The sequence below is a fragment of the Leucopleurus acutus genome (genome assembly GCF_964270905.1).
Source record: "Leucopleurus acutus genome assembly, chromosome: 8".
NCBI lineage: Eukaryota > Metazoa > Chordata > Mammalia > Artiodactyla > Delphinidae > Leucopleurus > Leucopleurus acutus.
In genome coordinates, this window is record NC_139151.1 from 70,931,000 (window position 1) to 70,947,192 (window position 16,193).

General features: G+C 50.4%; 1 protein-coding gene across 5 annotated transcripts in view; it reads right to left on the reverse strand.

Moving 5' to 3' along the window:
• The window catches only part of PLEKHA7 (pleckstrin homology domain containing A7), a gene marked incomplete at its 5' end in the record, with an annotated part of 210,850 nt that extends 198,136 nt beyond the window's left edge, over positions 1-12,714 (reverse strand). For 3 of the 5 annotated variants that reach the window (XM_082843985.1, XM_082843984.1, XM_082843989.1), the window contains 3 exons: positions 11,785-11,842; positions 11,937-12,013; positions 12,130-12,297. In XM_082843985.1, coding sequence (XP_082700111.1) covers positions 11,785-11,842; positions 11,937-12,013; positions 12,130-12,212 — 218 coding nt within the window. Of the gene's footprint in view, positions 1-11,784; positions 11,843-11,936; positions 12,014-12,129; positions 12,298-12,623 lie in introns of those variants that run through there. The other 2 variants (XM_082843986.1, XM_082843988.1) reach the window with 2 other exon arrangements.
• Positions 12,715-16,193: the final 3,479 nt, after the last annotated feature.

The window sequence follows — 16,193 nt, forward strand, 5'->3', positions numbered from 1 at the left end:
GTTCCGAGAGTTCCGTAACCTCCCTCATCTATAAAGTGAGGATCATAACAGGACCTGCCTCATAGGGTTGGTACGAGGGTTATATGAGCCCACATCTGTTAAGCCCCTAGAACAGCGCACACAGTGTGTACTAGATAAACATTTATACAACAAACAAGTAAATGAGGACTCAACAAAAGCAACCGGCTTCTCACTGTGACAGTCCCCCTGCCCCAGCACTCAGCTTACTGCACCCGAAAACCAAGGAAAATCCAACAAAGGCCTTAAAGAAGAAAAGAATTCTCAAACCCTTCCACGAGCTCAAGGAGGCAATCCAGCACCAACCAGGTCCTCCCTGCCCCAAGGAGCAGACTCAAAAGGCCCAGCAAGGTCACTGCACAACATGATTACTGTATCTTAACTCACTGTGCTCCTCAGACACATGGAGTTTTTGAAATAAAAAGAGTGTGTTTTAGATTCTAATTTAAATTATCTATCCATTCACAGACTAGGAAGCCAATTATTCTTCCCTCCCCCAAAGAACTAATATCACCCGCCCAGAGTTTTAGAAACCATATGGTGCCAAACACACCAACACATCCATGCATTTTCAGGTGAGGCGGGCCGCGGAAAAGTCGAAGCAGAGGCGGAGCGAGCTCTCTCCAGCTCCCACCTACACACCAGGGCTAAAAAAGAATGTAATTATTCAAAGCTTCGGCAAATGGATGTAATTTCAGGTACCGCCAATTCTGCTTAGAAATACATTAATGGGTACAGGGATTATAGATATTTAGCTTCACAGCGTCCATGTGTCTATTTTTTTTAAATCCCCAGGTCAAAATGTGTTGAGAAATCTTTCCAAACACTTTCATGGGCAGGCAAGGGAATGATTTGCCCTCCCTGGGACCCTGACCACTGACTTTGTGTCCCTCCTCACCCCTTCAGCTTACAGCCCCAATTTACTCCTAACTCCAGTCAAGCCTCTCTCCTTGTGTGCCTGCCAGTGTCAAGAGGGTCATGCCAAACGTCAGATCAACAAACCCACACTGACTTGGTTGAGCAGCGACTCTGTGCCTGACACTGTCCCCAGGGAGTTGGTGAGCCGTTCACGGCACTGAGCCACAATCCTGCCCCCACCCCATCTTCCCCAGGACCAGCTCAGGAAAGACTGCAACACCAGACTCCTCTAAGATTCATCATCACGACTGTCTGCCAGGATACATTTACTCTTCTCCCACACAGAAGAAGCATTCCCATTTCTCAACTTAATTGCGGCTGCTTGCCTGCTCTGGCTATCAATGTCAATCACTCAGAACAACCCTCCCCTCACCCCAGCCCCTCCTCTGCCCTCAGGAGGATCTCTAAGTGGTCATGGGGTTCAGAGATGCGTAATGGCTAGCCCACCCCTCAGGCAGACACAGTCCCCACTCAATGGTCACCCAAAAGACCAGCCACACTGCCAACTTGGGGGCTGACAGCATCATCTGGGCAGAGGGGAGGAGAGCATATTCCCAGCCTCCACGGAGGAAACCAGAGGTCCCAGGGAGCCTGGCTCTCCAGGATCTAACTGGGGTCACGGGCTGGGCATTACTGATAGCTATACCCACGGACGCTCTCTCAAGGCCTTTCTCGAAGCTCCATCCAATGAATCCTGACAGACGTCCTCTCTCAATGAAAGGGCTCACGAGGCCTAAGCACCTACTATGTGCCTAACAGCATGCTGGGAGCTTCAGATGGGCCATCACGTTTAATTCTCATATAACACTTGGGAGGAAAGCAGCGCAGCCATCACCACACAGATCGGGAACTAAAGCTCCAAGACGTTTTCATCTTCAGGGTCCGTAAGAATCACCCATGGAGCCTGTAATAACGCTGATTCCCAGTCCACCCCCAGAAGTTATGCCTCAGCACAGAACACAGCTTCTACTTCATGTCCACCCTCCCTGCTCCCTCATCAAGTGTTTTAAGACAGATACCAGGGTTATTGCTTCCAAAACAAAGCGCTCAGACGCCCGGCCAGGCAGCGCAAACACTAATACTAACACCTGGGAACCCTCTCCCCGGTGGTGGTGGTGGCAGCAGGGGATGGATGGGGAAGAAATCAAAACAGCCCATTTGGAAAATGTGTCAAACGCAAGTACAAGAAAAATACTCATTTTCTCTCAGGTTGGACACAGCCAGACAGGGCTTCGAGGAATCATTTCTTTGACATTTAGCTACAACCATTTAGGGCCCAGCTTCCTTTTAAAGACAAGTCTCAACAAGAAAGCACAATTCTGCCTCCTGTTAGCCTGATCTCAGGAGACTTCCCCCAGGAGAACGAGCTCCTTTGATTGGGCCACATTTCCCCACGGGAGGAGGCTCCCTTTATGGGAGCGGCAATGGTTAATAGTTAAATGCTAGTTATTATACCATGGACGATTTGCCAGGCACTGTTCTGAGTTGGCAGTACAGTCACTGCCCCCATTTTACAGATGAAGACACAGAGAGGTTTAAGTGACCTGCCCAAGCTGGCAGCAGAGCCAAGATTTCACCCCAGGCGCCCGGACTCCAGAATCTGTGTTCTGTAACCCCCACGCAGCACGACCCCTCACACGTAGAATTTGGGGAACCCCTAGGCAAAATCCCCAATTATGTCACTCTTCTAAAGCCCAGCTACTAGTCAAGTGTGGTATCCAGGTCAAGTTCCTACTACTCAACTCGGTGCCAGCCTCTTCAGGACGCAGACAGGCACACACCTACCCTCAGCCCCAGCTCCTTCGCGTTTCCTCCACTGGCCTCTCCTGCCTCGGGCTGCCCACCACTCCGCTCCACAGCTGCCTGGCCTTCCTCACACTCACCCTCTGAAGCTCCCTAGGGCGCCCTCCTCAGGCTGCCAGCCCCAGTCACCCACACTGAAACCACCCAGTATCCCTCTCCTCTCTTGGACTGGGCACTGCTGGAGGGCAGTGACCTCCATTCCTCTCCACATCGCCCACTGGGGAGACTGGCATATAGTAGATGTTCATCAGAGTCCAGATGAAACCTGGATCAAAAGCCATCCAGCCTGTGGTCAGCCTGTGGTTAAATGCTCCTCCAGCAAGGTGCTATCTGTGGACACACACAGAACCTATCCTCTCCAAACTCAGTTTGGAGAGGACAGGCTTATTGCAGAGGTAACTGCATTAACCTAAAATACTGCTCTGCTTCCACACCTCCCGGGTCGGAGATAGTCTCATCTCTCACTTCACCCAAGGGGAGAGAACACAAGAGGCTGTGCAGCCTGGGCCCAGGCACAGGGCTGGAACGGGATCTCTGCCCCCTTCATCTCCCGAGCACACTGCCCACCTCCCCCCAAGCCCTCCCCGTGCTGCAATGTTCCAAGGAGGCACAGGAGGTAGCCAGCAGCCCCTGGAAGAGAATGCATATGCTAACCTCACGCCGTCAGACCTCAAGAGGGTGAGGGCTCTGCCTTGGCAGGAAAAGCCCCTGAAAAACCCTGAGAACACTGACTGTGACGCTGGAAACACTCTCCTGGCAGAACCTTGAAAGAGGCAGCCTGGCTCTAAGCAGGCTTAAGAGGCTCATCAGCCCCTAAGCTGTGGTCAGCTGACATCTGGGGGGAGGTCGGGGGATCTACTCCCCCAGAGCACCAGGGACCCAACCCACTGCCCTGCCTGGGAACCATCTACCCTGCCCATCATTCTTCTATCCTGCGGGGGACTTTCTGAGGGAGGCCCAAGGGGGCGTCTGCCTCAGGGTCATCAGGAAAGGTACAGAGGACCATTTTGGGGGAACAGACTGTAAAGGGAGGATTCAGGACAGAAGGAAAGGCGCAATGGGAGCCAGAAGACACCTCGCACCATGATAGAAACAGTACACAAATTTGTAGCCAAAAGGACCTGGGTTCAAGTCCCAGCTCCTCCACTGATGCTCTGGCCTTGAAAAGATCTTTTAACCCTTCTCCCACCCCCTGCCTCAAATGCTTGCTTGATCTGTAAAATGAGGACAATAATAAAAATACCTGCTTCTAAAAAGAACGTACGTGTTTTTCAACAATCAAGCACCACGGAGATTATTACTGTTGACATCTGTGGCCCAGGCAGCAACAGACAATGTCTGTCCTTCAGCTGTCAGAGCCGATAACCAGGTGGCCACCCAGATTAAGGATCAGACATCTGTGCAGCCCTCTAAATGCCCAGGAAAGAGACAAACCAGGAGCCGTTTTCACACCTCATTACGCAGGGCCCTTGGTCCCCAGGTCCCGACAGCCTGGACAAGGTACCCATGGCCTTGGAACAGCATAGCTGTTGTTGGACAAGGTTATACAGTGGGTTTTTTTGGGTTTTGTCTTTAATTTATTTATTTATTTTTGGCTGCGTTGGGTCTTCGTTGCTGTGAAAATCGAGAAATAAATGTTTTGACAGCCACTTAAAAACAACAGACAAATAGAACCATATTCCCCCATACTTTTCCCTCTGCCAGTATTTACTTAAGACACCCTGCCAGTCTGCTGAGATCCTGCTGTCTTACACTGAGCAAAAAAGACTCAAACCCATGCTCTTTTCTGAAGACACAGAAAACTAGAGTAAGCACCTCACTAAATCACCAAATAGTTCACATCATGAAGTGCTTTCTTAAATAAGCTCCTTTTCCCAAAGTCCTCGATTTAGGAAGCCCAAAATTTACTCCCGTAAATATCAAGAGAATGATACCTATACCCACCGTCTTCACATACGCACTGCAATGCAAATCAGGGGTCACATTCTCACCACCCACCCACTGTCCTTTCTCTGAAAAAAAGAGCCTTAAGAAGCAACTTGCCACCATTCGTCTTAAAGAGGTTTTCCCAGATCTTTTCTAGGTTGGTTTTGAGACCGTGGCACAAATCATGGCTCTCAGTCCTCCCTCCGGCTCTCTACACAACACCACTCTTGTTCCTTTCGCACAGAACCTAACATTTCAATCCATGAGCCAGTTTTCACCCTTGATAAAACAAGCAGGAAATGAAATATAAAGTGTGGGATTAGGCCAAGGCTTGCCAAGCTGGGAGAACCTTTTCTTAACCTTCAACAACAAGAGGTTTCAGAATTTCCCTTCTAAATAGATGTAAGCTGCTAGTTTCCCAGAAATTCTTTGTGGAACTGCTGCTTTCTGGTTTGAAATAAAGTTGCTGGGACTGCTGTTCCCAGCAACACCTCAATGAGAAAGATGACAAATACTCGAATTAGCAGGCTGGCACGCTACAAGACAAATTTCACTACCATGAAGTTCAACATTTGTCTGGGGAGGAACATGTGGCAGACAGGACAGATTTCTTCCTGGGGTGCCCTGGAAGACTGTCCCTTGGATGATGGCTTAATTAAACCTCAAGAGGGCAGCCTCCAGGGCCATCTAGTATTCACAGCCTTCTACACCTGGTGCCTATGGCCATCTGGGGTCCCCACCTGGACATTCTGTCACCCCTGGTTGAGCCTTCACTCCCTAACTCATCTTCTCTCCCTTGCAGACTGAACGATGGGTTTTTAGAATAAAAAAACACACACACTCTAGATATTCAGCATTATTCCAGAGGACTAATCCTTCTGAAGGAGGCTTGAAGCCTTGGTTCATGCCTGGTCTCCACTCCCTGCCTCCATAAGATGGGTCCTTAACTGCCCACTCCCAGTGCCCTGGAGCACCAAGCCCTGCCCAGCACTGCTGCTCCTCACTCCTGTCCAGGGGGCCTGAGCACTGGCACTCTCGCCCTGTGGTGTCTCGGAGTGAGACATGATGGTGGTGATTCAGCCTATGAGGTCAATGCCCTGACGTTTGCATTTAAAGCTTTATATTCCACAGTTCACAGATGAACCATAAGATTTATGCTAATAATTTAAATTTCTAATTCTTTTAAACTTAGAATGACATTAAATAAAAAATAGAAATGCCATAACAAGTTGAGGGAAAGCCAGCAGAAGAAAGGAAAGCGCTTTACACTTTAATACCTTTTTTTTTAAAATTTATTTATTTTATTTATTTTTGGCTGCATTGGGTCTTCGTTGCTGCGTGCGGGCTTTCTCTAGTTAGGGCAAGCGGGCTTCTCACTGCGGTGGCTTCTCTTGTTGCTGAGCACAGCCTCTAGGCTCGCGGGCTCAGTAGCTGTGGCTCACGGCTTAGTTGCTCCGTGGCATGTGGGATCTTTCCAAACCAGGGCTCGAACCCGTGTCCCCTGCATCGGCAGGCGGACTCTTAATCACTGCGCCACCAGGGAAGCCCTACTTTAATACCTTTAATGGCACTTTTTTTTTTGAACAAGAGACCCTTTACTTTCATTTTGCACAGGGTCCTGCAAATCAGGTTGCCAGTACTGCCCCAGGATCTGCTGCGATCCAAAGGGCTGGGGAAGGGAAACTGGCCTTACTCCAAGCCTTACTCCAGCACCCACAAAGAGAATGGCACCTATACAGCACGGCCTGAAAGGCTCCAAAGCTAAAACTGAGGGGGACTTAAAGTTAGAAGAGACCGTGTGCAATCAGCTGTTTCCCACCAGGACCCTAGAGCCAAGTTACAGCAGACACCAAGGCCTGGCAACCAGAGAGGGAGGGAGGCCTGGTCCAAAGGCCAACAGATGTCCCGTTCCCCAGACGCAGAGCATGAGGTTGTAAGGTGAAGAAGACAAAGGAGGCCAGGTTCCCACTTTGAGTGCTGTTCTTGACACCAAGCAACTACATCCAAGAAGCCTGAGGGCCAGGCACCAGCCTTGACAGGTGTGGCTCCTGGCCGCTTTGCTTCCTTCACCTTGCCCCGTTTCCCCTATACCCCGATCTACTTCAATAAATACCAAATGCCTACTCAGTGCCCAGTGCTGGGCTGGGCACCAAAGTCTCAGAGAAGGCAAGACCCCTCCTCTCTGCCATTCATCCTCCTTATTGACTCAAGATCTATTCAAAGCCTGCTGTAGGGAGAACCCAACCCACAGGGTTTCATGAAACCCTGAAGCCCAGCCCACTGTAACACTCTAGCTCCCAAGGCCTCTTCTAGAACTTTTCCTTCATGGGTTTCATGTTTGAAAAGGCTGTGTCTGCCAAACTGTTTTTACTAAGTAATAATGGGGAATTCCCTGGAGGTCCAGTGGTTAGGACTCCATGCTTCCAACTGCAGGGGGCACGGGTTTGATCCCTGGTCAGGAAACTAAGTTCCTGATAGCCACACGGTGCCAAAAAAAAAAAAAAAATTAATGTCTTCCACTTCTTACTAATCAGAGACACGCACCACCACCAGACAGCATAGGACACCAGGGCTGCTGCCCTTCCAAGGCACTTCAATCCCCAGCAAAACAAAGAAGAGGTGCAGACACATGAGCCCTGGTCAGCTTGACTCGGAGCAGTGGCACGTGGCACACAAGGCTCCTTCAAGTATCAACGCTGGCTCTCACCTGTGATCTGGGGTAGAAGCCACCACCACTACCACGGTGACCATGAAGACCTACGGTCTAGTCCCAGCTCTAACACTTCGACCAAATTACTGAACCCTCGTGAACCTGAGTTTCATCATCTGAAAAATGCGTAATCCCCGATCTGCTGCTTCTAGGGACTGTTAGAAGGATCAGATAAGAAAAGGTACTGGAGAAAGCCAACTGCCCTTTGCTGCCTGAATGCCCAGGATTATACAAGATTCCACATTGGTAAAATGGGACTAGTAACAGTTCCTACCTCATCAAGTTGTTGTGAGAATTAAGTCAGATAATAGCTATAAAACAGTTCCTGGCATTCTCCAAGGACTCAGAAAGATGAAGCTATTACATAATCACTACTACTATTATTGCTATTGCCGTTAATGACACTATTATCACAATTTTTTTTTTTTTTTTTTTTTTGCGGTACGCGGGCCTCTCACTGTTGTGGCCTCTCCCGCTGTGGAGCACAGGCTCTGGACGCACAAGCCCAGCAGCCATGGCTCACGGGGCCAGCCACTCCACGGCATGTGGGATCCTCTCGGACCGGGGCACGAACCCGTGTCCCCTGCATCGGGCGGACTCCCATCCACTGCGCCACCAGGGAAGCCCCACAATTATTATCATAACTTGTTACCTGGCTAAGAAACTCAAGGGAAAGTAAAGAAGTTTTAAAGTACAGGAAGTCTTCTTAGGAGATATCAGCCTCACCTAGTCTAGAATTGGGAGAACCATGTTTTGTCCCAAGTTAATCCAAAAATGAACCAAAAGTGCAGAAATCAAAACTAAAATCCACCTGCCTTAGCTCAAGGTTTTCTGCTTCAAGAAATTTTTCTCTGGAAAGTATTCAAACACCTGCTAAATATCAGGAGCAACTGATGCATCCTGAAAACCTCACACAGCTCTCTGGTCCGAGGATCCACTGGGGAAAATAAAAGCAGCTGTGCCAATGCTTTGTCCCTCTAACTGAGCCCTATTAGAGGAGGACCAAAAAAAAAAAAAATTGAACACTCAGAAATGCTCGTAGCAAATCTAAGAAAGCAGAGTGAAGCAAAACATGTTTTATGTAGGAAAAAGGAGAACAATTACTCCCAAACCCTTAAGTCTCTCAAGAAATTGTCACGGGAGGTAGGAAATATAATCAGCGGCCACAGGGTCTCAGCTTCCCCACATGGTTCACCTTTGAGCGTGGGGACACTGTCACATACTGCTTTCCCCTAGGCCTGGGAGGACACAGCCAACGCCCTGGGGGGTAGGGAGCCAGAGCTTGCTGTAAGATGATCACCAGGGACTTGACACACAGTTACCATAGAAGAGTCAGCAAAAGACAGGAAGGTTGGGAGGCTGTGACTATGGCCTATAGAGTCCTACACACCCCTCAAGTCCCCCAGCCCAAGACTTTGCCTAGTACCTCATGAAAATGACCAAAACTATCAGACAGGAACACCCACCTCTCCCCTCACGAACCTTATCAACCTCCTTACATCAGCTCTGGTACTCAGCCCCTTCCTTTGCACAAATGGATGAAATGCCCTGTTCCCATCTGAGACCAGTGAGACTTAAGCCCTGGATGCTTCCCTCCTACCTTCTCTGAAACACTACTCCAGTAATTGTCCCATCTCTTTCCTGCATCATCTATTTCTCCATCTCTTCTGGATAATTCCCATCCAAACAAAACACGCTCTACAATCTCCCTCTAAAAAAAGACACCCCCCTCCAAATGTACATCCTCTCCAGTTCTCAGCTAGTTCCTCAATTTCACTCTGTAACAAAACCACCTGAAATATTCACCTATACTTACTGACTCCATTTCCTTACCCCATGTGCTCTCTTCCACCTGTTCCACTCAGGATTTGTCCTTCAGGCTTCTGGGAGCCCTCATTCTCCTGGGTTTCCTCCTACCTTCTCAGTCCTTCTCTTTTGCCAATCTCCAAATGCTGCTCTGTCCCAAGGCTGAGGTCATCTTTTCTGTCTACACTCTTTTCTTAGGTGATTTCATCTAATCCTGTGGCCTTGAATAACACCTATAATACCCAAATGTATATCTCCAGTCCTCTCTCTTTCCTGGGCTCAGATTCACACATCTGACTAATTGATATATTCACATCTCAATGTAACATAGCACAACAAGATCTCACGCTCTCCCCCACTCCAAACCTGCTCCTCCCGGCCTTTCCATCTCAATATAAACACCATCCACTCAGGTGCTCAAGCCCCTGGGAGTCATCTCTGACCCTTTTCCTTCTCTCGCAGAGTGCAACCCAGTCACCAAGCCTGAATCTGACCACTTCTCTCCAGCTCCGATGCTACCTACCACCCTCAGTCAGGCCATCAATGATGCTTGCCTGGACTACAGCAACAGCCTCCTACTACTATCCCTACAGTTGCCCACCTACAGCCCACTCTAGAACAGGCAGAGAGACCATTCTGAAAATGTAAATCAGGTAATTCCCTGCTGGTCTAGTGGTTAGGACTCAGAGCTTTCACTGCCGGGGCCCAGGTTCGACCCCTGGTCGGGGAACTAAGATCCTGCAAGCCGCCAAAAAAAAAATTAAAAAGTAAATCATTTGTGTCACTCCTTACCCTGGCTCACAAAGCTCTGTACCATTCAGCTCTCTCTTGTCTGTAACCTCTTCTGCCACCTTCTCCCTTGTTCACCACATTCCAGACACACCCGCCTTTCTGCTCCTTGAACTCCAAGCTCTTTCGTGCCTTAAAGCCCTTCCACTGGCAGTTTCTCTCTTCTGGAAATGCTCTGCCACCTCATCTACACAAGGATGGCTCTTTCTCGTCATTCAAATTTTACCTTAAATGTCACCTATTCAGAAACACCAACACTAACCTCCCAATCCAACCAAACCACCCAGTTACTTATCACATCATCTTATTTTAATTTTCTGCATAGTAGTTACCACTATCTGACATTATTCCTGTTTGTTTTTCCCTTATTTTTCTGCTTCCTCCCCTCCCCCCCCCACTCAATTGCAAGCTCCCTGAGCAGCCGACCAGTGTCTGCCTCTTCACTTCTGTAGTCCCAATGCTTACAACAATGTGTGGTACACAGGAGAAATCTAATAACATCAATGGATGCAGTTATGAGCCAGAGAGGCCCACTGACCAAGAGGTTTGAGGTCCCAGCCAGCTCCCCAACTTCTCTCTCAAATACAAATGTGAGGTAGGAGAGCAGAACCACAGTCACAGGGCTAGTGCTCATTTCTATAAATCTCATCCATCAGGATTTCAACCATCTGTCAGAGCCCAAACCGGGAGGGAGGCTCTGGGATGTTCTGGGACCATCCGAGCTTCGAATATGCTGCTCCACTACTGACTAGCAGTGTTTTAGTTGGTGAAGAAAGGAATTCTAACTCACAGTCCCCCAAAATACACCAACCTCTATCCTTTGCCTAGTTTATTCACTCAGTGAACAAACATTTACCGAGTGCCTACTCTGTGCCAGGCACTGGGGCAAAGGATCAAAAGCAGTTTCCGACCTCATGGAGCTCACCTGCGAGCAGGCAGAGGGTTGCAGAGAAACGCTGCAACCCAGGTACACGCCGAGAGGGAAATTAAAGACTATACTAGTGTTAGCGTCAGGACGGCGCCTTAACTCACTGCCCCTCGATTTCATTTCTACAGACCTAGGTCTAGGGTACCTGACGACTGGGGCAAGGCTCCCGAGCTTCTGAGGAAAAGCCACTGACTGACTAGCAGAGGCAGGAGTGTGATTGACGAGCAGAGGCAGGAGTGATAGTCCCGGTAAAGCGCCAGCTGAAGACACCTAGTGTTCGAGGAATGCTATTGGCTGACCGGTTCCCTCCCCAGCCCCATCGCTCCCCCGCAGGCCCGCGCTTTGGAGAAGTGGGGCTGCGGTGCCGATTTTCCACCACCATCCCGGACAACGTGGCCGAAGAGGAAGTCCCCCTGACGAGATGCCATTCGTCTCTTTCCCCACCCCCCCTCCTCCCCAACCCCAGTTACTGGACCCGAGTCAGAACCCCTACTTCTGCTCTCCCCACCCCGGGCCATCCCGGCCCCGGCATCCGCCAGACTCCGCTTAGCCCGAGACCCCAGCGCGGAGGTGTGTCCGACCGCTCACACCAGCGCCCCAATCCCGCCCAATCGCCGCGTCCCGGGCGCAGTTTGAAGCCCCAGCGCCCGCATCGGGCCGGATACCGGACCCCCGCCCGGGTCCCCGTGCGGAGATGCGGCCCCCGCCTCGCCTCCGCCTGGAGCCCGCCACACAACTCAGGCACAAAATAGCCCACATGAGTGCGGCCGCGGCGCAGTGCGCGCCAACTCGCCGGACCCGCGCGGGAGGAGGGGGGGCGGCGGCGCGGCGGGAAACGGGTCGGACCCCGAGGCACAGGTGAAGGCGCGGCGCCCCCGTCACTCACTCGATGAAGTAACTGGCGCCCTCCTCCGTGAAGCCCTCCTCCCAGCCGCGGGGCAGGTCTGTGGAAACGCGAGAAAAGTCCGGTCAGACTTGGGCCACCCAGGCGCACGACCCCCTCCCCCGAGCGCCCCACCCCACCGGCCCGGCGCCCACCTGAGCGGATCATGTGGCCAGAGTTGACTGGTTCCCCGGTGCGCGGGTGTAGCCAGGTTGTGCAGCGGAGGTGGTCGCTGCGGAGAGAGAGATGCACCTGTTAGCGCCGCCGCCGCTCTGGGGGCGCTCGCCCGGCCCCGCACCCCCGCCCGGCCCGCGCCCCAGCCCGCGTCCCCGCTTTCCCGCGCCGCACTTGATGAAGAAGACGCGGCCGTCCCGGCACACGCCGTAGGACCAGTGCTCAGGTAAAGTGTCCCGCCCGACCGCCGCCGCCATGTTCGCCGCGCACTGAGTAGCCGCGGCCGCCGCGGGGAGGGAGGGAGGGGGCGGAGGCGGGGGAGGGGGCGGTGCGGGCGGCGTGCAGGCGGGCTCGGCCCGCGCGGGCCCGAACTGCGCCCCCGGGCGCTCCATTGCTGCGCTGGCCCCTCGGGGCGCGGGCGTGCGGCGGCCAGGGCCCAGGTTGAGTCCCGGCACCGCCGCGGGAGTTCGCCGCTGCACCCGCCGGCCCCAGCGCGGTAGCCGCGGCCTTTGTCCCCGCGCCTTCCCCGCCCCCAGCCCGCCGCGCGCCCCTTGGCCCCTGAGGCCATGAGACTCGAGCAGGGCGGGGACCGCCTTCGGGGCGCGGCGGGCCAACTCCTGAGACAGGGTGCTTCCCGAATGCGCCGGTAAACCCCACCGGACACCCACGACACAACTCTCTCCAGGAACTGTACTTCTTTCTGAACCATGTAAACCTCAACAGGTTACTTCCATATTCCCTCCGAGCCTCGGTTTCTTCTTCTGTAAAATAAAGTTAGTAATAAATACTACATGGGATTGTTCTGTAGATTAAATGAAATAACAGTGGTGTAAAGTACTTAACTGGACCCGGGCACGTATAGGTGCTCTGTTAATCCCAGGTCAGCCATGATTTCATTTTCCCAAGTCTGCAGCTGGCGTATGAAGCAGGAGGGTGCAGGTCCTCCCCCGACACACCAACACATAGCCCTGAAGTTGGAAGGAATAACAGGTCTCTGCCTTCAATTCTTGTCAAGTGACAGACAGGTGCTGAGAGCTGTGCTGCATCTCATCCATCTTTAGAAGAACAGACCCTCCAGGCGGGGGTGGGGGTGGGGGTCTGTAATGGGGGCTCTGGAAGCTTCTTTGTATGACTGGAGCCTTCTCAGTCCTTGATATCATCTCAGCTCCTGGGGGATCCCTCCCCTGACCTCACTGTCTAAAGGAGACCTTTCCCCTCCTCCACTCACTATTCCTTTGCTTCTGTGCACGTAGTTGACATTATTTGTGTTTGTTTATTGCCTTTTTGTTGTACATTATCACATACACAAACACACCAGTAAAATGTCAGCTGGATGAGAGGAGGGGCCTTGTTCTGTCTCACTCACTGCCATATCCCCAGTGCCTGGAACAGTGCCTGACCCATATATATAGTCAATAAATGTGGCTTGAGTGCATGAAGAACACTCCACCCTGACATCCCTGCACACTGAGCATGGACAGAGAGGAAGCTGGGCTCTGGGAGATGTCAGGTCCAGCCTTTGAGGGACATAGCAGGTAGTTGGTGGGATGCAGCTCACATGAAAGTGAGACTGTAGGCTAGATTCAGAAAGGCACCCCACTAATAAGAACCTACTGTATAGGGGCTTCCCTGGTGGCGCAGTGGTTGAGAATCCGCCTGCCGATGCAGGGTACACGGGTTCGTGCCCCGGTCCGGGAAGATCCCACATGCCGCGGAGCGGCTGGGCCCATGAGCCATGGCCGCTGAGCCTGCGCGTCCGGAGCCCGTGCTCTGCAACGGGAGAGGCCACAACAGTGAGAGGCCCGCGTACCACAAAAAAAAAAAAAAAGAACCTACTGTATAGCACTTTACTCAATACTCTGTAATGACCTATATTGGGAAAAGTATCTAAAAAAGAGTGGATATATGTATAAATGATTCACTTTCCTGTACAGCAAAAACTAACACAACATTGTAAATCAACTATAGAGGAAAGAAAGGAAAGGAAGGAAGGAAGGAATATGCCCCGGACACGTGGAATTTGGCTGGACCCTGAAGGACTGGTCAGATTTGACTGGGAAAAACACATCCCAGAGGAGAGGGATGAGAGAGCAAACACGGGATTGTGGAAGGGGTATGGGGTGTTGAGGAGACCATAAAGGTGCCCTTCCTTAGGAACAGACAGTGGTGTTCGGGAAGGAGGCCCATATGAGTTAAAAAGAGGGAGCTGTGATTGTGGAGGACCTTGAACACCTGTCCAAGAGGGCCTCCTCCCTTTGAGGAGATTCTTGAGCAAATTACAAGGGGAGAGTAGTGTCTTTGTTGTTAAACATTAATTTAAAAGAATGCATTAAGTGGGCAAAGGACATGAACACACAGTTCATAGAAAAGTAATACTTTTTTTTGTATAAATTTATTTGTTTATTTTTGGCTGCACTGGGTCTTCGTTGCTGCAGGCGGGCTTTCTCTAGTTGTGGCAAGTGGGCTTCTTACTGTGGTGGCTCCTCTTGTTGTGGAGCATGGGCTCTAGGTGCATGGGTTTCAGTGGTTGCAGCATGCAGGTTCAGTAGTTGTGGCACACGAGCTTAGTTGCCCCGTGGCATGTGGGATCTTCCCGGACCAGGTATGGAACCCGTGTCCCCTGCATTGGCAGGCAGATTCTTAACGAATGCACCACGAGGGAAGCCCAGAAAAGTGATACTTTTAAACAAATGAAAGAATATTCAACCCCCTCATAATAAGAGGAATGCAGATTAAAATTAAGGTAAGATTTTTTAGTATCAGATTGGCAAAAATCACTTTGTAGAGAAAGACATTCTTGTTCATTGTTGGTGGGACTATAAAATAGTTGTCTCACTGAAGGCAATTTGTCAACAGCTATTATAATTTAAATGCATATACCTTTTGACCTAGCAATTCTTCTACTAGAAATTTATCCTACGTTAATGCTCACACAGGGGCACAAAGACATGTATACAAGAGTATTCACTGCAACATTGTCAATAGTTATAAAAGACCAGAAACAACCTAAGTGTCTATCCCCCCAAAATGGATTTGTATAGTGACAGATGTTAACTAGATTTATTGTGGTGATGTTTTGCAATATATACAAATATTGAATCATTATGTTGTACGCCTGGAACTAATATAATATGTCAATTACACCTCAATTTTTTAAAATGGGTTAAATTATGTCATACTCCTACAATGGGTTGCTATGCAGCTGTTAAAAAGAATGAGATAGATCTCTATATACTGGTATGGAATACTCTCTGAGATATTAAGTGAAATGTAAAACGCAGAACTGTGTATGTGGTATGCTGCTATTAATATATAGGTGCATCATGGCTAAATAAGATACCCTTAATTTGTGTCCTGCCTTCAACAACAAACAATATGGCATCCATCCATGGACAAGAGTGCTTTTATGGGAGCTGTGGGATCCAGCACCATATGCCAAGGGACCAGGAGGAGTCTCACCTACACATGTTTCAGGCAATAGACGTACAAACCTTGGTCCCAGCTGTGGACCCTGAGGAGCCCACAAACCAACTGCAGCCCCTCTCAGACACAGTCTAGGGGCCGTGGCAAACACTGTCTTAGAAAATCACCCGCAGACAAGAGGGTCTTTGTGGAAGTCCAGGTTTGGTGTAAAGTTCCAGCACACCACTGAAGCAAAAAAAGACAAGTTTGGATGCATTGAAAAGGGCAGTTAGTAAAAACTAGAGGAGGGAGCTGCTCTTTCAAATGCAAAGACAGCAACACAAAACTTCAAGGAACATGAAAAATCAGTGAAACATGACACCACCAAAGGATCACAATAATCTTCCAGTTACCAATCCCAAAGACATGGAGATATGCAATTTACCCAGTAAATAATTCAAGATAGCTCTGTTTTGGGACTTCCCTGGTGGCGCAGTGGTCAAGAATCTGCCTGCCAATGCAGGCGACACGGGTTCAAGCCCTGGTCCGGGAAGATCCCACATGCTGAGGAGCAACTAAGCCCATGCACCACAACTACTGAGCCCACGTGCCACAACTACTGAAGCCTGCACACCTAGAGCCTGTGCTCTGCAACAAGATAAGCCACCTCAATGAGAAGCCCACACACTGCAACAAAGAGTAGCCCCTGCTCACCACAACTAGAGAAAGCCCGCATGCAGCAATGAAGACCCAACGCAGCCAAAAATAAGTAAATAAAATAAATAAATTTATTTTAAAAAATAGCCCTGGGCTTCCCTGGTGGCGCAGTGGTTGAG